Source organism: Drosophila grimshawi, unplaced genomic scaffold (genome assembly GCF_018153295.1).
Source record: "Drosophila grimshawi isolate 15287-2541.00 unplaced genomic scaffold, ASM1815329v1 contig_44, whole genome shotgun sequence".
NCBI lineage: Eukaryota > Metazoa > Arthropoda > Insecta > Diptera > Drosophilidae > Drosophila > Drosophila grimshawi.
In genome coordinates this window covers 22,498,352-22,521,610 of record NW_025063240.1, presented here as the reverse complement: position 1 = coordinate 22,521,610, position 23,259 = coordinate 22,498,352, and the positions used below count along the sequence as shown (strand labels likewise).

Genomic DNA, 23,259 nt, shown 5'->3' with positions numbered 1-23,259 from the left:
TTTAATGATTATATTAATTGTATCCATTTGCAAGGTATAATAACGATTTATATTTAATAGCGATTTTTCTTCTATTTAAAATTTGAAATCGAATCAAAATAAATTGTTTTTTTTTTCTTTTTAAATAAAACCATAACCAAACCAAACCATAAATAAAACCATAAATGTTGAATTGAAAATTGTATGGTTTATAGTATTTTAACCTATTAAGCCGTGAACTTAACAGATAGAATGCGATAGTCGAGTGAGGATGAGTTATCCTGAACCAAGCTGTTAAATATGAGAGCCGATTAAAAGATAGATTCTGGATTTGCACACTCAATTATACATGCATGACTAGTTATGAAGTGGTCTCATTTTCATATCCGATTTGGCTTAAATGTTATCAGCTTATCAATATCAGTTAACAGTTTATCACTTGTATTGCTATCCGAAATCGATTTGTTTCCATATTCGTAAAATAAGGTCAGTTTAATAAACTTGATCTGACTATGTTTTATAAGAATTCGTATTCCAAATCTGTGCTTCCTTCTGAAAGTTACATTACATCGCCTTTAACTTTTTATAAAAATTGCGTTCCTTCTATAATAAAGCTAGTCACTTATATATATACATATATATTTGTCAGCATACTAGATCGTTCCGACTTATTCGTTCATGTTTGTGTCTTAGGAAACATAAAAAATGAAAACAAAAAACAACTACTTAACCCTAGGCAAACCCAGTTGCAAATTGCTGCTTTAGTGAGGTAAAAGCCTTAGTTTGTGGCAGAGTGTAGCAGGTGCAATTAGTGCAAATGTAGCCAGCTTCAACATATGGTTTCGGCAATTAAGTGTTTTAATAGTTATATGGCAGCTTCTAGGAACATGCTTGAAATTAAATTTTCTGCCCAATTGCAGCAGGACCTTTGCCAAAAACTTTGCAGCTGGGCACAAAATTTAAAATTCAATTTGGACAAAGCTTTTGCCATTTGCATATTAAATTAAGATAAAAAATATTATTTAAGCACACAAACACACACACACACACACAGAATAGGACACGTCCAGACTTGCAAGTCAAATAAAATTCATGCACAAGTTTGTGGCACAGAAGTTGTTATCATTGTTGGCAATTTTGGGCTGTAGTTTTAATTGTAACTCATGTTGTCGCCGGCAGACACACAGACAGACGGAAGCTGCCAACAAATAAATTTAACAGTCTGCCAGGCAGTAAGCTGACCTCTCTCTCACTATCTCGCCCTCTCTCTCTGTCTCTCTCTCTTTTATATTATATATGTAACTGCTTCTCTTTCTGTCATTTACAGACTCTGTCGTGAGATTTCATTTCAATTTCGGACAAGACTGCCGCATGGGCTGCTCGTCTATCACAACGTTAAGAATCCGGATCGCATTAATTTGGACCCCTATGCACTCTATGTGATTGTCGAGAAGGGTCAGCTAAAGGTTGTACATGTCTTTGGCAAGCATTCAACGAGCGTCACTGTGGGCGAGAGTCTAAATCGAGACGAATGGCATAGTGTTATGGTGAGTACAACACTACAAGCTGCCACATGCCCCATGCCCCATGCCACCTGGCTGTCTGTCTGTGCCTCGGCCTCGCCTGGCTGCCACATCCGCATTGCCTGCTGTCGCCTTTGACTTTGACTCCAGCTGCTGAGCTTCAAGTTTTTCACTTGTATGTGCTGTTCTGTTCTCCTTTCGACCTGCAGTTGAAATTTCATGTGCTAAGCGTTGTTTCTGTAATTGCTGCTGCTGATGCTGCTGCTATTGTTGTTGCTCTCACAGCGGGTATATCAAATAGGTCAAGCTGTTTGCCAAAACAGCTAAGTAGGTAGTCTATGGAGGGTTGTGACTCGGTAGTTCCTATAGTCTCTGAGATCGGTTTGCTTATATCAACTCCATTATTAATGCTCAGTTTTACATGTTTCCCATTACGTGTGCAACTCTTTATTATACCCCTTTTCCCATTTAAAATTAGTGCAGGGAATGCAAAAGTTTTGCACTGTAAAATCAATTAGCTAAAGTTCAAGTTTTTTAGGAAACAAGCAAGTCACTCAAGGGAATAATGATGCTGCCAGGGTATAAAAGTTAGTCGTATATAGACAGCCATATATATAGTCTTGATCACATTAAGGTGCATATACGTTCAGCAAGCAATTAGCAAGATTGCAATGCGTGTGTTTATGCATTGTTATTGTTGTTGTTACCATTATGGTTACTGGTGAACGCTTTATCAAAGTTTTCTAACAAAGCAAGCTGGTTGATTTATGAACGCTCCACTCTGTTAACTCACCTGCAAACGGACGTGCTGGTTCATTCAAAGTCCAGTTGTCTAGTAAGGACCTCCCACCATGTTTACCAGCATCATCATCAATAACCGACATCATCATCATCATCATCATCATAACCAGGTGAAGGAACAACAAGAAGCATTCAAATCGTTGCGTGTATTCATATTTAAAACAAACATATCCACTATACTAATCACACTCAGGCAGATGCCGGCAACTATAACACACACACACTCACTGGCACACACGCACACACACACACACTCGCACTCATAAATAACACGCAAATTCCTAATGAATTTCAGCTGATCCCTGCAATGTGCGCGCAGCAGTTGCAATTCATTTTCGTAGATTTTTCATGCGCAACAAACAAGCCACAACAACAACTACAAAAACTGCAAGAGCAGCCACAACAACAACAATTTATCGCACAGCGCTTGCAACTTCAATTCAGGACCAAAACGCATAAATTCATAAATTTTTATCATTTGTCTGTGTGGGTGTGGCTGTGTCTGAGTGTGTGTATATGTGTGTGATTGGGCGCGACTGCCACGCCCTCAGCTAGCTGGTTTATTGGTTTTATGCTCAATATCTTTCACATCCAACTCACTCTCTCTGTCTCTCTGTCTCTCTCTCTCTCTCTCTCTGTATGTGTTTGACTGGCGCACAGGTGCGCATCGATGTCCATGGGGCAAGATTAATTGCACGCGTCGACAATAGTCAGGAGGAGGTCTATCTGAAAGGTCTGAATCACGAGTACAACTACGGCGTCTCCACGAATCTGCCATCCGTGGTGCTGGTTGGAGGTGAGTGCTAAATCAATTGTGTGTGTCTGTGTATGTGGGAGTATGTGTGGGCCTCCAAATCTAGCTGCTGCTATTAAAGCCGGCACCTGATTCTATGAAACGTGCAAAAGCAATTGGAACACACACAAAAAAGTAGAACACATACAAAAAAATTTAAAAATCAAAAAGAAAAACGAAACGAAACGAAAAGACTGAAAATCAAATTTGCTCATTTGCCATTGAAATAGTTATTCTATGCATGTGTGTGTGTGTTTGTGTGTGTGTGTGTGTGTTTGTGACTTTCAAATCTGCTTCTGTATGCTATTTGAAAATTAAATTATTAAGCGCCGCACACAGAATGTAGAGCTCACAAAAGTTGATTGCAATCCGCATGAAAATCGAGCAAAAATTTGACTTTAAAAAAGTGTTATTTGGAAAAATGATTTTGATGCCTGGAAATTGTTGATCAAACTCTCAATAACATCGATTAATTGCGCTTCAACAGATTTTCAGCTTAAAATTGTATGATGCTGCATTCCTGCAGTTTTAAATAGTAATTGTGAAATTTAAAAAGGCTGGCCAACTAGTTTTGGTCATAAATAAAGTTGCTAACATGGCCACATTTTTTGGCCAACAACAAGAGCATCAACTTTTTTAATTAAACACTATTTAGGCGCCATCCAACTAAAACTTTTCAACTGCAAACAAAATTTTGTATTTCTATACAGCTAAGCTCAACTTAAGTCCGCTTGCAAATATTTTGCTCATGTTAATTAATCTTGTTTGTGTGTGTTTTGTGTGTGTTTTGTTGATAAACTATTTAGTATGAAACTCAAACCAGAAAAGATTAGAAAACTCTAATTCCAAATTTCAATTTCAATACACAGGTCTCTCGTCCGAGGAGAAGCTGCACGGCGTCAAATATATCACGGAATCGTTTGTCGGCTGCATCAGGAATGTGGTGCTCAGCTCTGGCAAGGCGGCATCCGATCTGCTGCCAATTGCACCACTGGTCGCCACCAAGCACGAGAATGTCAACGAGGGCTGCTCCGACATGTGCGACTCGAGGCACAATCTGTGCTTTGTCGGCTCCCATTGTATCAACCACTTTGCTGGCATCTCCTGCGACTGCTTCGGCACCCCCTACGAGGGCGAGCACTGTGACATTTACAGTGAGTACCAAAATGAATGCGAGTACGAGTATGATTGTGAGTGCGAGTATGAGTGCGTGTATAAGTGCACTTAGAAAAGAGAAATCGCCTTGAAATTTAGTAAACAGTACTACTTTTAGCTGGCTCAGCTTATAATGCAAGTCTGTTTCTGTTTTTCTGCTCATAATTCATGGGTTACACGAAGATGCCTAATTTATTGTGCTTTTTATGTGTCCAACACAGTCATATATATTATTTGTATTATTAGTTTGATTTTATAAATTTCAGTGTATGTGTTTTTTTTTACTAAGTGGGAGCATGTGTTTGTTTGGCCAGACAATGTCAGGAAGTCAGCAGTGTGAGGTCCTGCTGGCGCCATTTTGTTTTAATTATAAACTATGTTTGTTTGCTTGCGGTTAACCGCCTGTTCGTGCCTCCTACCTCGCAACTCCCCGGGAGCTTCAGCCCCGCTTGTAGTTTTCAAACACGCTAATGACCTGGCCATAAATTATGCAAAATAGTGTTTGACTTTTTGACTGCCGGGCACAAAATGTGTGCAAAATTAGTTTGTTGAGCTCTAAATATACTGACTGCCCTTTACCACACAAAATCCTCAACCATCCCCTCCCCCAAAGCTTCCATCTCTGCTCAGGCTGTCATTCGCCAGTTTGGCAGGCATTTAGTTAATGAGATAAAGATAATTCCATGCCACCATAATTCCAATTAAGTCACGCGAGCCCATTAAAAATGCCAGAGCCATTAAAAATTGAGCGGCTCATTTAAGTTTTTTTCTTTTTTGACATTGCACAATTAGAGGGAATGGGGAGGCTGTGTGACTAGGGTATATGCTATATACATTTTAAGCTGATTGAGGGATACTCTCGGATACACTAAATTGCTTAAAAATTAGTCTTTGTTTGCTAACTGAAAGTGGTGATTGAATTTGTATTTTTTTTAAAAAGAGCGTTGTTTGATATAGATCTTATTAGTATTCATGTGATAGAAAACTAAAAAATATAATATCTTCATTTTCAATTATTAATTCGTATAAATATAATATCCTCATTTCAAATAACTCATTTACTATACCGTCGCCTCAAAGTCAGCTGCTTTTGAATTATCTCAAATTCAGCTGACAACATTCCAAAAAGCGATTGTATAACAAAAAAAAGGTTTCTTCTAAGCTAAATAGCGTTTTTCCTCGAGATCCTTTCACTATATCGTAAATATAGTCTCATTTAATAACAGTAACCCCAAAGTCAGCTGCTCTTTCATTTTCTCAAATTCAGCTGGCAACATTCCAAAAACGAAACAAAAATAAAAAGTACTTAGTTTCGGTAGAAATTGTTCGTTAGAAAATTTGCATGGAAATATTGTGCAACAATGCGGCGAGAAACGTGCAGAATACTTGCTTGCAACAACGGCAGCAACTAATGAAAGCGCGAAACTGAAATTGAGGCAATGGACAGCTGCAAATTGCACAATTGCTGGCAGGGCAAACGGCATGTGGCAGCCATTTTGGAAATACGCGTCTGTCAAGGACAAATGGCGCCGTGACGTGTGCGACACTGATCACTATTACAGACAGAGTGAAAGAGATAGACAGAGGGAGAGACAGAGAGGGGGTATAGGTATATATGGCAAGTTGGAAGCAAATTGCACAGATGTAGTCGAGGAGCATGACCCCATCGTCGCCGAGGACCGCCCTCGAGGACCGATTGTCGTTAGCTGCATGTTGCAGTTGTCGACATTTTCGGTTGTTGTTGCTGCAACGCTGCAACGGAAACAGTGTCAGGCCATTAAAAGCGCAATGGAGGCGACAGCAACGCGAGGAGGAAGCTGCAGCAAGATACTCATACATGTAGGTAGCACGAGAACATGAATGTGCGACATAATCAAACGCAGACGCTTCTGTAATGCAATAACTAAAATGACAACCAACGGATGCTCTCTCTGTCAGTATGTCTGCCTGTCTGTCTGTGCAACAGCCAGAGCAGCAGGCGACAAGCACTGTCTGATATATTTCTCTCTCCCTTTCTCTCTCTCTCTCTCTCTCTCTTCTCATTTGCCCCCCACAAGTGTCAACGGTATGCGAACAGCGTGAAAATCATTAGCCCAACCATGAAATTCTCGAAACGCAACTGCCAGATTTTTGGTCTTTTTTTTTGCATAGTCCGGCATAAGCTCGGAACGAATCCCAACTCCCCCAAACCGGAGAAGGAGCAGCATCAGCAGCAGTAGCTGAGTGTGGTACACGCTGTCAAACGTGGTTTGCCCGGCTCTCAGCTCGACTCAACTCAACTTTGGTTCAGCTGTCAGTAGTCGGCTGGCAGACAACAGACAACCGAAATGCAACACAGTCAGAGACGGTTCAGTCTAGATTCAGACAGCATCAGCTTTCAGCTTTCAAGCTAACTTTTAGCGCTTTTCGAGGTACTTGTATATGAAAAAAGTATAAACTTTACTCAGACCTTTTTTAGGAAAGGTATCTTAATTACCTCTAATAGCACTTAAAATATGCACATATTACAAGCCATATTCATTTCATTAGAGCTGATTATCATCAACCATAATATAATATATATATTCTTTCCTTTTACTATACTATTAATAAAATTACGACAGCTTTCTGAAGTTGGGCTTGTTAAATATTCGCATACTCCTTGGTGAATAATTCTCATTTCTGGAATATATTCGATTCACTCTGTAGCAGTTCACTTTAAGGCAATGCTCGCGGATGCATTTTGACAGCACTGTTGGTTTGGCAACTCTGTTGTTTGTTGTTCTGACAACTCTGTTTGGCTGCGCAAAAATTTCATTTTAAAATGTCAGTGCAAAGCGCTTTTCTGCACAGCTGAAGTTCAAGTCAAAGTTGGCCAGTTGCAAAGCGACAAGCGGCAACAAATAATAGTCATATTACGGGTATTGTTGTTAATGTGGTTGTTGCTTTTCAATTCAAATGTTCCCACCAATTGGCCAAGAAGCCAATGCAACACGGCCAACAAGTGGAGCAGAATTTGCCCAAGAATCGCCTGCCCAATTTAAGGGCAAGCAGCTGGTGTATTGTGTGCTCCGTAAAAATAGTTCCAAGCTGCTCAATGTGAATATTTATCGGAACTTTAGGATCTGTAGCAAGAATGCCTGGATTGGAATAATGTGAACAGTTTAAAGGTGACGAAAAGCACGGCTGTCGTCCGATTAGTGTTAAGCCGACGTTGGACACGCACAACAGCTGAACTCCTCCAACCGTAGTAATCCGTGATAATAGCGCTCCTCTAGTGCATAGATATAACCGATATATGACCTTTGTCTGAACCCAATCTCCACCAGCTGCTAGGTTCCCTCCTGTACTTTGAGCTAGCTGTGAATGGTTATCATGGTATGGATAGCATCGTTATCCAACTCTACACCGATGTGAGTCCCGAAGTGCGCCTGGTCAGCGCTGATATTGATCTCCAGTCGCACAGATTCACGCGCATCTTTGCGGATCTGTGGATGGACTCTATCAGCATCACAGGATGCGATTAGGTAGGTAGGGAGTGACGTCTTGACGTGTGGCACGATTTTGGCACCAGGCATAGCAAGTTCAAGCGCTGCATTGATGTTGTCCAATGTGGTTTCCGCTAACAATCATTGCAACTCTAACTAAAGGTGGTCGGTCACCTTTATTGCGCTTACAAAATCTGTAGCATACTTTTCTGTGGCACTGTGCACACAATTCCAACAATTTGCCAGCATACAAATTATTAAGTATGCCTGCATTGCGTTATCGATGGGGCGTGGTCCCTATTCAACTCTCACGTGTGTGTGTGGAGTGTGTGTGGGGGTGTGTGTGTGTGGGTGTGTTGTGTAAATGTGTGTCAGATAAGCGGTTAGCACATTTCGTTGTCACTGCGGCCCCAAGCGTGCAAAGCGACAAAAAATGAGCAGATTTTTTAGGGGGTGTGCGTAGAGTGAACTAGTAGATACCCTGTTATTAGCTCTAAGTTCTTAATGAATTGTATTACTAATAATAAAAAAAACAACTATGTGTAAGTGTTTCTCTCTTTTATCTCTCTCTCGCGCTCTACCTTTCTCTCTGTACCTATCTATCGCTATCTGTAAATATCACTCTATTCCCTCTCTCTATCTATTTTTTTCATCTCCACTTCTCTCTCACCCTGTCTGTACCTCGCTCTATCTGTTTGTCTGTCTGTTTCACTCATTCTCTCTCGACTCTCTCGCTCTACCTTTTGCCATCTCTACCAACCTCTCTCTCCCTCTATCCGCACGTATCTCTCTCTGCCTGTACCTCTATCACAGCCTCTGCCTCTACCCCTCTCTCTCTCTCATTCTCATTCTGTCTCTTTCCATCTCCATCTCTCTCTCTCGTTCTTTCTCTTTCCCTGCCTTTACTCCTTTAAATCTGTTGCTGCTCAAAACTACCTAATATCCTTCCAAGCCCACTCATAGTGACAGGGTATAGAAAACGCAACATGCTTGACACTTTCGCACTCTATCCAAAAAGAGAGAGAGAAAGAAGTGGCGTGAAGCAGGGGGGCAATTGCAGGAAAGTTGCTCGCATAAACGCCTAGAGGCCAAACACAGTCATGGTGCACACAATATAATCTATTTCTGTGTCGACCCTCTCAACGTTTTTTGTATGCAATGCAGATAATGCAGCAGGCACAGAGCCTGCTTGCTGGTCAGCTAGCAAGGACATTGCTGAACCAGCGTGCACAGTGGTGCGAAAAAAAGTTAACTGAAGAAAAAAGCAAAACCCATATAACTGAAAAAGTTGTTTAAATTTACTTGGGTTTTTGTGGCAAGCTGCGAACGCAGCCAGCCAAGTGCAAATATGCCAACAGCTGAACTAAATGACAAAGTGGCAAAGTTGAAACGCTTTTAACTTATGCTTTAAGGCCAGTTGGAAAAGGACCTTTCACATGTCAGTAGTTTTTGAGATTTAGATAACACCGAAAGTGAAAAGGTTCAATTAAACAAATTGTGTCGAAATAGAAAAAGTTCACTTAAGTTAAAAACAGTCGCTGTTGGAAATTATATTTGAATATGTATGTAATTAGTTAGTCCGTCACACACGGCCGATGGACTTACAATAAGATTTATTGTAGCCAAGCAACTATATGGAGACATAGATCTAAGCTTTCCAGTACCATAACTTTGTCAAAACTCAACAAGTCTTCAAAACCGATGGCCCTTAGATTATGGTTTGACCTCTAGAATAATTCTACGTTGAAATTTGAAAACGAGATTATGGATCAAAATTAATGTAAAAATTATATTCTCAAAATGAATATATGGGTCTACACTTCAAAAAGTCTAACCTAATCAATATCAATCTTCTACTCAATTTCCTGCTTAGCTGCCACAATAATTACATTGCGTGGTGCCAGTTATGTGTCGTATAGGATATACGATTGGAAGGATCGGGTGCACTCCTCAACGATACGCATCAGTTTGATGTTTCGCACCAACTTTGACGACTCGGCGCTCTTCTATGCGAGTGGAGAGGCACTGAAGCATCAGTATATTGCTGCCGCCATTCGCAATCAATCCATCCATGTGGAAATGGACTTTGGTGACGGTGTCATGTCCGCTACTCTAACGGACGACCTAACGCGTGGCTACTGGCACAACCTGACCATATTGCATGAGCAGCGCACAGTGCGAATTATACTCGATCAACAGCAGAAAATTCTCGAGCTGCCAGCCACTGTTAGCGCAAATTTACTATTCGACCCGGAAATCTACTTTGGCGGAGGTCCCGAGTTGAACAAGAAGAAGGGTCTCGTCTCGCACAACAATTTTGTGGGCAGCCTAAAGTATGTCTACTACAATGACATTTCCATATTGTACGAACTGCAACGTGGCAATCCAAAGGTGCACTATCATGGTGAGTGTTTTCCAAGACCAAGACATAAGAGAAGCGAGAAGAAAAGGAGGTGAATGCGACAGCATCTAAGTGAGAAATCCACTAGAACAGAAAATAGAAATTTGTGTATTGTGTCTTTTCATCACTTTTGAATACCCTTGCAGTGAATATGTGTTATTTTTATATTAAATATGGATGCTTTATTTTATTTTTAAAATTCAATTATAACTAACCTATTCATTTTTAATTTCTTATCATTTAAAGTTAAATTTAATTTCTGCTTGGCTTTTTCTGGGTTTCTGCAATACGTTTATTGTATTTAAATACCCCTTTGATTTATTACAATTTATTTTAATTTATTACTATTATTTGATTTATTATAATTTATTTTACAATTAAATTCAATTATTCAATTTGAATTTTGTGCCATTTAATTTGTATCTTTAATTTGGATCTTTAAGTTCTTATAAACTTTATTAATATTCATGGATTGGTTTTAATCCACATGTAAACATATCAACTGTCTGTGTCTGTTTCTATAGGAGCTAATCTGCTGCAATATTCATGTATATAAATCCATTCTCAAACTTACCTTTTAATGTAGTAAACTGTATAAGTGAGGAACATTTTGCTACAAGTGATATGTTAAATTCGGCGTGCCGAAAAGTTAGCTTTGGTTTCCAGAATTCGTTGCTATGGTTAAGGAATTTACTAGAGCTAAACATTTGCATATTCTCGATTTTGCTACATGCTCGTTGCAGGTGTGCTGGAGGCGGAGTTCTTTGAGAATGAAGTGAATGTCATACCCATCACCTATCCCTTTGCGACATCACACATTTGGTGGCCCATAAATCACGCCCAAGAATTTAATATTAAATTCGATTTCCGCAGCAGTCGACCCGGCGCAGTGTTGGCCTACAGTGACGTCACGACCAGTGCCGGAAACGGCTTCTGGGAGGTAAGTGTGCGTTCAACCATTCAAGCATACACATATTCCACCCAGCTTATACACACACACACGTATGTGAGTGTGTGTGTGTGTGTGAGTGAGTATGTGTGTTTTTGGACTGGTCGTAGCAGGAATAAAGCAGGTTGACGTCGACAGCGACAGCAATTTGCAGCGTGTGCTTAAGACGACTTAGCAAACGATGTTTTGGAACCAGGCGAAATGCAAATCAAATGTACACACATTTCTCTGTGTGTGTGCGTGTGTCTCTGCTGGTGTGGGCAATGCAGCTATGTGCGTGTGTGGTTGGCCGTTAGCGAAATTGCAGCTGGCTCATTCCGCAATATAGTTTCTCTTGGGAAATTGCAGACTGCTTCAAATGTATATAATTTGCATATTTGTTATTTTATTTTTTTATTGTCTAAAAAAAGTTGCGGTCATTTTAATTGAAAACATAAATTGCTTGTGTGCCATATTCATTGGAGCTAATGCTAAAGCGAGCTAGTTAAATTTCTAATTATAAACAACGTTATAAAACAAAAACAATGCTAATCGAAATAATTAAAATTGATATTAAAACAATATTTTAAAACAAAATGCGATAAACTCAATATTATCAAAGCAGAAAAACTTTACACACACAAAAAAAAATTAAATTTATATAATTTTAGTTTGAATATTTTACATTTTTAAATTTATAGATCTTCAGCTCACTTTTTTTTGATTCAGGGATATTTTTCATTCGTTAAGTCTAAAATTAAAAGTAGCATCACATGAAAATAATAAAAATTGATATTCAGAATAATCTACGAAGTAACTTGAGCTCTTCTTTTTCACATGTTTCTCTCTCTCTAAAGTTATAGAATTTTAATTGGTATATACTCACTTATTTATTTTATTCAACGATTATTTCCTTCGTTAAAGTTGAAATAAAGAAGTTTAGAAACATTATAATCCATAAGCTCAGATAAATGAGTTCTTATCAAATGCAATTAAATTTGAGACTCGGAATAAGCAATAAAGTAACTTCAACTTACATTTTTTTCATATCTCTCTCTTTGTCTTTGTCACAATTTTATATTTTGTGTTATCTGATTCAGTTTGCTTCAATCGGATTTACGACATTGGTGCAACAATTTAGAACAAAAATATGATGCATTTATTGTGATTGCGAAATCTAAATTGGACAATGCCAATGAATGAATTTCTTGCATATTGGTTGTTCGTTACAAAAACAGACCTCAACATCTTTATGCCACTCAACGAGAGCCCACACAGAAGCAGCAACAGCTTACAGATACTTGCCACACACACACACACACCGGCACTTGCAACATGTATTTGTGTATGTGTATAAATGTCAGTGGCATTTATCTATATTTAAACAAACAAACGTCCTGGCCTCCAAAGTTTATTTGGTCACTTGACATTTTGAAAACTCACTAAGGACATAAGCATACACACACAAAACAACACGCACACAAACACACACACACACACTCACACACTGTTATTCACATAACACATGTGTGTGTTGTGGATGCAGTGTGTGCAATATTTATTTGCATTTTATTGTTGACTTTCTTGCTTTTGATTGCAAGGTTGCCTGCCTCTCCCTCAAAAATAAACTAAATTGTCAATAGAACTCTACTCAAAGGAGGAGGGAGGATGGCCGAGTTGAGTGCTGAAGGTAAAACAAATTGCTGGCCAACTCGTAAAATGTTGTAATAGCAATGAATATTTATGCTCGAAAGCCGTTTAATTTTCAATTTGGCTTTTCGGGTTATTGAAATTGTCGGCCGGATTTATAGTCCATAGCCACAAAGTTAATACGAAATTGATTGCCACATATGCCCCAAGAAAAAAAGTCAGAAATGTTAATCATATTTTGCGTCACAAATGGCAATTGGACAAATGTTGTGATAAGCACATCAAATACGCAAATACTCAAATATTCCTCAAATACTCGTTTATACAATATCCAATTTATATACAATTTACCATTTAAATGCACAGTATTTATTTTGTGTGTATTCTGTGTCACTTTTAGGCACATGCATATTTGAAGAACGCGTCAGTTATCTGGCGGCAGTGCACTTTATTTTATTATTTATTTATTTACCAACCGTTTGTCGATCTGGCCACAAAATTACCACCTACGCGATTTGCGTAACATTTTGCCAAACTAATAAATATGCCCAGAGTGAAATTCAAAATGGCTACGAAAACAAATAAAAAAAAGGCAGCTTCGACTGTCAGCTCAAATAATTGACAATGGGCGGTGTGTCAAATATAAACTATAATTCGCATATCGAAAATCGAATTTATTGTCAGTCGAAAACAGTCAAAAAACAATGGCATCAAATAAAAACCATTTGAAATAATGTCAGTAAGGGTGTGTGTGAGTGTGTGTGTTGGTTTGTGTGTACGTGTGTACTATTTGCCTTAAAATATAACACGCTGCCAAAAGTCTAATGAAATATGCAATAAAATTTGAGTATTTGGCATTTGGAATAAAAGCGACAGGCCGTTCGGCCGTCCCAAAAGCGGAATTTACAATCAGCAGTAAACAAAAATAAAAGCAAACAAGTTAGAATGCGCCAGTCGAGAGTGCTCGACTGCAAGATATCTATTAAATAGATAGCAGACTTGCTTAAAGTAATTTGTTCAATATCTTTAGTCTATCATATTCATACAGACTGAGAGACTAACAAAATTAAATCGACTTGAGTATTCAGCCTGATCAATAATATATGTATGTACTTGATGTAGCTACTTCCCACTGCCTGTTGCCAACTTTACCACAACTTCATTATACCCTCTCAACCAATTTAAATCTGTTGAGTACATAATAAACACAGCAACAGTATGTGCTGCACATATGCATATATTTATGCTTTAGCATTCTGGCTGTCAACTGGCTCAAGCTGACAGCCATTTAAAGATAAATATAAATGCGCACAACTCAGATACAAAAAAGGGCAACATGAAAAACTGTGGCACACACTTATAAATAGGGCTTAAGTTGTTAAGGCTGGTATTTAAGCGTTAAATACACACACATAAATTACACACAATTATGCAGCTCACTGAAATAGAGAAGAGAGCGGAAGTGAAGAGAGCGCCGCAGCATGTTTAATCGAATTGGGCATTGGTCGTGTCATAAATGCCACCATCTACTGCCACAATGCCACACCTACCCCACACACCACCCTCCCACTCGACAAATATGCTATTTTGTTTGGCTGGCTAACAATTTAACAGGCCCGCATTCGCCCAGATGCCCGTTTTGATGCATTCAATGCGCGACTACGCGGCGTATGCTTAATATGATTTAAGCGTTGCTAATGCACAAAGGCATTCCCCAAATTGAAATATACGCACGAATGTGCCTCTATCGATGTGTGTGAATGTCTGTGAGTGTGTGTGTGCTTGTGTGTATTGTGCTACAGACTTCTACACATTGCGAATATTGCTGGAATTTGACAATTTTGATTTATTTTTCCACACGCACACGCAGCTTGAACTTCTAATGCTAACAGAGTTTTGTATTTTTCCTGTCTATTTTACATGCGCTGCGTTTGCGATTCGATTGCGATGACAAAACTAATATTTGGCAATACGTTAATGCTGCGGATTGCGAATGATGCTGCGTGGCGGTGCGCCACCTGCTGCACACACACACTCACACACAACGTGCAACATCCGTTGACGACGCGATAAAACCGACAACTGCAAACCCCAAATCGAACTGTCGATTACATACAAACTCACTCCGCACTCCGCACACCAACACCAACACCCACACTCCGCACACACACAACGTGCACCGGAAATGTAAAACTAACGGAAATTACAAAATGGCTGCCGTCGTTTCCTGTGCCGCTGCAGATACGCTTAAGCTCAGACAAGCTAAGCTTTGATCTGGTGCCCGATGCTAACAACAATGTGACCCATTCGACAACAATCAAAATCAATCGTGCCACCAGCTGGCACAGCGTCGAGCTGGATTACAAACAGGACGAGATCCGCTTCACCGTCGACTATCGTCACACTCTCAGTCAGATGTACGGATTGACCTTTAACATTGGCGACAAACTGATCATTGGCAGTAGTCTCAAGTCGGCCGCATTAGGTTTAGTTGGCTGTATTCGGGATATCGAGATTAATGGGCATCTAATTGAGCCGCGGCATGTGGTGAAAACGGAGCGAGTTGTCGGCGAGGTGGCTTTGGATAATTGCAACTATATTGATCCGTGCAAGCGACCCAATACCTGTGAACATGGCGGCAAGTGTTTTGTGAAAGATGATCGCGTCACCTGCGATTGCAAACACACCGGGTATATTGGCAAGAATTGTCACTTTACCAAGTATCGGAAGACGTGCGAGGAACTCGCCCTGCTCGGCTTCACCAAGTCCGATGTGTATCTCATCGATATCGATGGCAATGGTGTCTTTCCGCCCGCTCACGTCAAGTGCGACTTTCAGAGTCTCGAGAATGCGACGAAAACCATTGTCGAACACAATCTGCCCAGTCAGGTGGATGTGCGTTCCGCTCGAGAATCGGACTTCAGTTTCAACATACGCTACAGGGAGTTCTCGCCGCACATGTTGCAGGAGCTGATCTCGCATTCGCTCTACTGCACACAGTACATCAAATACGATTGTTATCGCGCCCAGCTAGAATTGCATTCGTCCACTTGGTTCACATCCTCGGCAAAGAATCTCACCGTTGATTTTCTCGGCAATGTCAAGAGGTAAGCGATTTCAGTCAGTCAGACGGTAAACCAAACAAGTCAAATGTCATTTCGTGGACCTTTTGTGATATACTCGCGAACGCGTGCCATCAAAATGACAGTGGTAGAGATAGGTTAAAGAGTGGAAGTGCTTTTACTATCAAATGCAGTTGTGTAATTTCTTGTTTTCTTTTACTGGATAAGCAATGCATTATTGCATTGAGCGAGTAAATCTTGCTAAAAAGTACAAAATATTACAGTTTCTGCTTCGATTATATATGTTATGAAAAATGTGGCAATGTCGCAAAACCTAGAAAATTCATTCAAATTTTACCATTTTATATATGTCCACAAGGACTTCCCTTATTCAGATAATATTATAATATTAATTATAGTCACTTAATTTGGCTTGTCTTAATTTCCCTTGCCAGCAATCCGATTTTATGACAGTGTACATTTAATTTTTGTCTTACTCTTGAGCATTTTTGAACCACTGTGCGCCTGTATTCGGCACATGTCTAGTTCTATCCTGCTCCCTAATGCATCTGCTGCTGCTGCTCGGTCCACCGCATGCCACACAATTAATGTTGCAGTCTATTTGCTTAACTTGTTGGTCTAGGCAGCAACTATGCATTGTGTGTGCATGTTGTGTGTGTGTGTGTCTGTGTGTGGCTACAGTTCTGCTCCAGTGGATGACGAGCTCTCTCTCTTTCTCTTTCTCTCTTTCTGTTTCCCACCTCTTTCTGTCGCCCTCTTTGCGTACGTGCGGTTATCCAAGAGTATAAATCCTTCAATTCAAACTGCTGGCAGTTTGGGGCAATTGCATAGTTGATGGTTGCAACGACTGCTAACCCAACCAAAGCAGCATTCACACCTCACCCCAACCCACACCCTCCCACCAAACTACCGTCGCCACCCACTGGCATTTGATATGTAAACGAAACTTAAATTAATTGCTCGAACATGCATAATATAGGCGCCTGGGCATACCCTTAATGCTAACTGACGTATTTATTCGCACGGGAAGGCTGCACACAGACCTGTGTGGCACAACACACACACACACACACACATAGAACAGCTCCCTTTCATAATGCTTCGATTTGCGTACATTTGTGTCAGCTGCAACAACAACTTGCAACCAGTGGAGGCATCAACTTGCAGGCCACGTCTACAATTGTCATCTTTATGCCAATGCCTATTTGCAGCTGAATGTGTGTGTGTGTGTGTGTGAGTGCCTGCTTGCCAGTTGTGTCATTTGTCATGCTGCTTGGCCTGCTGACCAATACAATCAAGTGTCTGCTGCCTGCTGTTTGTTGAGCTCTTCAAATTTGATTTTTCATATGTGCAGCACAAAACACAGAAACTGTTGCCGACTTCTGCTTGGCAGAAGCCCCACTCCCCCTCCACACCTCCGCCCCCCTCTTGGGCTTAAGTTATATGTGCGGCATTTGTTTCTATTCATTGGAGCATAACATTTTATGACGCTGAAACCCAAGCGAATGTTGCACAACCACCCCAAAATGAGAGCAAAGCCGATTAAGCAGTACTCTGTCCATATTAGTATTTATTTTTGGAAAATTTCTAATATCTACACACAAGTTGTAAGTTGAACTTTTAAACTGTTTAAAAGTCCATAATCAATTTTATTGAAATCGAAGCCGTCAAAGCGAAACAACTTTTAATGGTCTGAAAAAGTATCAGTTTCATCTGAAAAAAGAAAGGCGCAACACACACTTTATGCCCAATTGGAAGTTGGAAATAAAAGGGCACAACGAAAAATTTATGGCAAAAACCAAAGTAAAACATATGAAGCAAAATATAAAATTGCAAAAGTGCAAAACAAGAACGCACACAGATATATGTATAGAGATATGGGCATAAAAGGCAGAGTTGTATTTATGTCGGGCAAATATGTTTCCGGCTCAGCGCTAATAAGGTTTATGACTAAGCCCCAATTGTGTGCATGTGTGTGTGTGAGTGTGTGTGAGTGTGCGTGTGTGTGAGTGTGTGTGTGTTGCCGCCATATTGTCGAACAACTCTTTTTCAACTTTTGCTTGGTAATTTTTCTTATGGCTGCCTTTTTAAAATGAATGGCTTTACGCACAAATTTAGTCTTTACGCCTAATTTCTTTGCCGCCTAAGCCCCACACAAAAAAAAAACAAAAAAAACCTCATACAGAGATGAAAGAGTGAAAGTGTGAAAGGCAGAGTAAACGGGTGTATTGAGGGGGGCAAGGGGGCAAGAGGACTCTGACAATACATCATGCGCAGCAAAGTAGGCAACAGCTGCTGGCAGCAATTTAAAATTGCCTTCTTTTTTGGCCAAACCCCTTTTTGCTGCTGCTGATGTTGTTTGTGTTCGGCTTGCCTCACTAATTTCCGCTTTCACTAAATCAATTCGAGAGCCTAAACAGCAGTTGTCTTTTTTTTTTTACTTTTTGTTTTTCTTTTTGTTTTTTGGTTTATAGTGCGGATCTGCTTTTAAACGAATGGCGTTCTGCTTGGCTAGGAATATCAAAATGCGCTTTAGCACAATTCCAAACACAAAATTCATTTATGCGTGTGGTGTGGTGTGTCTGTGTGTGTATATATATGAGTGTGTGGGAGTGTGTGCTCATATAGTCCAGCCAAAGTCTAACAAAAGAAGCAGCAGCAGCCATAAAAAGCTGGATAAGTCGAAGATTAAACACCCTTGTAGATCGTAGTCAAATTGCAGACTTTTAGCTTTTACAACAAATTTAAAAAACCCATTGAAAGCTATATGATATTGAAGTCCGGTGTTAACATGTAAGCAATTGCCTTGGATATCTTGATACTGTTTATCAATTTTTCATAGAAGAATTCACATTTAGACCGATTATTCTTTTTTGAGGTATATAGTTGTCTGATATTGAAGATTTATTATCCAAATCCTGGAAGCGTAATAGCTAATGAGTTTGGTTAGGTTAACTTGAGAAATATATAAGTTCTTCATGCTCACATGATGCAGATCAAGAATACTTTATAGGCTCGAAGTCATCTTCCTTACAAACCTCACGGCATAGTTAGAAAACCCTTTACAAGGGTTTAAAATATAGTGAAACCGAAACAAAAACAAAAAAAAACAAAAAAACGAGTTAACTCTTTCGATTTTTTTTTTTTTCTGCACATTTTTTTGGTTTTACGTGAGTTTTGCGAACTGGCAGGCAACCCATTGAGCCATCCATCATTGGATTGTAGTTTGGTCTTTACTCATTCAAAATTTGACAGCATCGTTTGTTTTTGCTGTTGCTGTTGCTGTTGCTGCTGCTGCCGCTGTTGCTGCTACTGTGGTCTACCCCCTTTCTATAACATTTACTACTAAACTCACTTCTGGCTTTGGAGTCAGCTCTGGGTTGTGCCTGGGTCACATTCCTGATGTGCCGCTCGGTTGTCTATGCTTGCAACGCTGAAGCGGAAACGGATGTCGCGCATGCATTGCCAAACCGCATACGCACATGAGCCACAACCACACAAAAGCCACAGAGACGAGTAATATTATGGCTGGCAGCAATACTCTGCACTTTTTCGATTAAATTAAACCCGCATTTCAAAGCCGTATAACTAATGAAAGCGGCAAGGAGCAAAATCGCAAAACCACACTTAAATTTAGTCCATTGAAACCATTAAATACTTTATGTGAAGTATTAAAATCAATGATCGTAAATTCTGTTTAAGACATAAGAGCTTTTCAATAATGGAAGTCAAGGAAAGATGAAGTGCTAAACACAGCTGCCTTTTCTAGGAAATCAAACAGAATCTCTTTAAAGGAGAATGCATCAGAATCACGTCTAGAAACAACTCTTTGCAAACTTTTCTACTTCTCTTAAATGAATTCCTCAAATTAATGTATAGTTAATCTGATGATTATGTATATATCTTAAGGGTATCGTTTTGTCATTATAAAATAATATTTTCAGCAAAAGAAACAATTCTAGAAGCACTTCTACAACAAATGCCAAAAAACAAGCCAAGCATATGAACTAAAAAGGCAAATGCAATTAAAAATACAATTCTTTTATAGTAATTACCATACTCAACAAGTAATTACAAAATTTTAAGTATACTGCAAGCTCCCCTTAATAATTGCCATGTTACAAACTGGTTGTAATAGACAATAGATCCGCTTAAAGCTCTCCACGGCACTTATAAATGGCACAACAAAAATGCCGACAATAAATCGCCAAAAGAAATGCCCCAAACCAAGTGGTATCCGCTCAACCCCTCGCCACCCCTCCACCCACAGCCCCATTCGCTTAAAGTGGACTCGTCAAATTGCCGGCAGCTCTGTCGACAGAGTCGCCTCCAAATAGATGCAAATGTATGCAAGCCGTGGCTACTTGTTTTTTGGAATACCTTTCACCTTTTTTATACAACCTCTCTCCCCCCTCTCTCTCTCTCTCTCTCTCTGTCTCTCTGTCTCTGTATCCCTCTCTCTCCATCTCTATGTATATGGCGATCCGGTCACAGAGGCGCTTGCCCGTGCTCCGTTAACAAGACTTGCGTGGACCCGAATCAATCATGCAACTGCGATGTGAAGGAGAACAAATGGAATTCGGACGAGGGCTACTATCAGGAACCGCACAGTTTGGGCATCACCAACATGTATTTCCTGCAGCAGAAGGACCTCGACGACGAGGCCCAGGGACGCATTACACTCGGCCCCCTCGAATGCGTGGAGACAAGTGAGTTGCCAAACAACATCCCCATACAAAAGTAAATATCTCTTTGTTTTTGGGGGGAATACAGATACACAAAAGTATGTGGTTACCTTTACCACGTCGCAGTCGTATATTGAGGTGCCTGGCTGGCGAAAGGGCGATATTGCCTTCTCCTTTCGCACCACCGGCGAGAAGGCCATCTTACTCTTCCAGCCACCGATTCGGGCGCACTATCCCTCGTTCATGGTGGCGTTGACGGGTGACTATCAGCTGACGTTCAATTTCACGCTGAGCACCGGCACCACACGGGAACTGGTGATTAACTCCCATCGCAGGTGGGTCAAGTGTTTCACCCACCCATCCAGTGTACCCATCAATTAGCCATGGGAAACAAATAAAAATATATATATGTATGTATATCATATTGAATTGCTTGAATTGCAGGCTCAATGGCGGCGAATGGCATAAAATATGGATCGACTACAATCAATATCATGTGCGCTTCATGATAAACACCGATTACCAGATGCTCGACCTTCTGCCTGAGGAGGAGTTTGGCCCGTTTGAGGGCAGCATGTACATCGGTGGCGCCACATTGTAAGTACCAGCGACTTTAATACACTCAGAAAATCAAATCATACTGAATTCGAAATACTTTTAGTGTCAAGGGTAACTCACCTCACCTTATTATTGAGAAAGTATATTTCTAAAATCCAGGGTTTTTCTATTCAGTTCAGAATACAGTTCACTAATTTATAATCTCTATTTTGTAGAATAATGTTTTCTTATATGTAGAAGTTGTTTTTGACAACAAGAAAATCTTTCTAGTTTTTCCTACAATTCATGAGGATTTTTTTCTGAATGTACATGGATCTAATCAGCCCTGGCTTAGCCGCACTCCCAATCGTTTTTTATGGCTGCTTGCAACGCAGCAGCAGCTGTAATAATAACCGCAGTGCAAAAGCCAGCGAGCGTGCCTCAATTGGTCATTGCCCATTGGCCATTGCGGTCTGTGCAATTTATTGCCGCAATTACGTTTTAATTATAAACGCGCGACTAACAAAACTGGCAAACTGGCAGCAGCAAGCCAGCAACAGCAACTCTGTCGGTTGGCTGCAAAAGATACTCAAAGGCGTTCAGAATGTGACCCAAGGGCAACTCATTTCATGCTGATGAGTGTAACACTCCTCAGGCCCATTTAAGGGCATACCAAGTGATTATCTTTGGCAAATTACTTTACGCTAGTTGATTATGACGCAAATTGAGGCGCCACACAAATGAAAGGCTCGCTAATATTGTAGACTCATCAATTTATATTTGCTTTTGCCAAAAACATTAATAACGAAATTAAACACAATACTTCTACCCCGAATCCATTAATAATGATGAAGTTGTACAAAAGTGTGTAACGGGCACAAGAAAATATCTGCAGTATATATATTCCTGATCAGCATCGATGAATTTATATCTATTTTAAATCGGACTTCAGAGATACTAGAAGTGAGTAGAGCTTTCTCGATTAAAGCATGCTCACTTGGTTTTACATCGCTTAGTTACTTATCAAGAAACTTATAAATAAAGTATTTATATTTCTGACAACTCTTCTATGATTAATTTCCGACCAAGCTCTACAATCATCTGTTGCCCAACTTCAACAAATCTCAATCGAAGTGCTTATTTAACCCAATCGAAGCTGTTTGCAACATATTATTAAGCAGTTCAATCAGTAATTAAGCAGCTGTTTATTATTTGCTTAATGCTGTTATCGTAGCTGTTGCCAACTTGCAGCCAACTCGCATTTGCACCACATATATAGAATATGCTTGAAATGCTCGTTTCAAAAGAATTGCCATAATTAAATTAACTTCCCGCTGGAAATTCATTTAAAAGTCATTATCAATAATCAAGGCATTGGCGTGGTCATGGGGGGAGGGGGCTAGCAGCCAAAAGTTGCCCACCAGTCGCGAACTCGTGTTTTTTACCCCATTTTCAAGACGAGTCGAGCTTTTCATCCTTTGCCAGTTGGCGCATTTAAAACGCGCTTATGCTTGATTGGCATAATTTATAAAGTTTTTTCTGCACTCTCACACACAGACACACACAGACACACACAAACACACAGACACAGGCAATGACAAGCAGATGTGCACACTCATAAATAGTGTCGGATTTTATTCATTAAGTGTGTGTGTTTGTTAATTTATTGAATATTGCGCAAAATCAAATTTAAGAAATAAAATCGAAAAGTAAAAACCGAAATATGTAAAATATTGCACTCAACGCCAAACGCTGATGCACCACACTGCACACACCTCAGACCCAATCATACAATTTCGATGAGAGTAATTAACGGTAAAGTGCTGCGCTTTATATATATATCGCTCAGCCAATTATGGAACTCAATTTATTTAAACAAAATATAATAAGAGCACAAGTGAAACAACTACGAAAAACAAAAAACAACGGATATCCTAGGCAAGCCGAGCATTGAATACCCTTGCAGAGTGGAGTCGAAATGCCGACATCTAAAGCTGATTGTTCCTATACAAACTAGATGATATAGTAGGCTGATATCTATGATTGTTTGACAGCGTAATAAAATGCATAACCGATGAGTTTGGTTAGAATCACTTGATAAGCAAACATTTTTTCATGCAATATCTTGACCGATGGTGCCTGTAGCAGCTATATGATATAGTAATTCGATTCGGCCAGCTCCGATATATGTGCGGCAGTAATGTTTCATCCACATAGATTTAAAACTCAGAAACAATGACAGAACGAGAAATGGACA

General features: G+C 39.9%; 1 protein-coding gene across 4 annotated transcripts in view; it reads left to right on the top strand.

The window, feature by feature from the left end:
- Positions 1–23,259, top strand: part of LOC6558003 — a 67,174-nt gene that overhangs the window by 15,744 nt on the left and 28,171 nt on the right. For all 4 annotated transcript variants that reach the window (XM_001983211.3, XM_043215604.1, XM_032743241.2 and 1 more), the window contains exons 4-12: positions 1,307–1,526; positions 2,964–3,099; positions 3,966–4,250; positions 9,592–10,122; positions 10,863–11,059; positions 14,939–15,804; positions 20,275–20,489; positions 20,554–20,800; positions 20,910–21,062. In XM_001983211.3, coding sequence (XP_001983247.3) covers positions 1,307–1,526; positions 2,964–3,099; positions 3,966–4,250; positions 9,592–10,122; positions 10,863–11,059; positions 14,939–15,804; positions 20,275–20,489; positions 20,554–20,800; positions 20,910–21,062 — 2,850 coding nt within the window. The remainder of the gene's footprint in view (positions 1–1,306; positions 1,527–2,963; positions 3,100–3,965; positions 4,251–9,591; positions 10,123–10,862; positions 11,060–14,938; positions 15,805–20,274; positions 20,490–20,553; positions 20,801–20,909; positions 21,063–23,259) is intronic.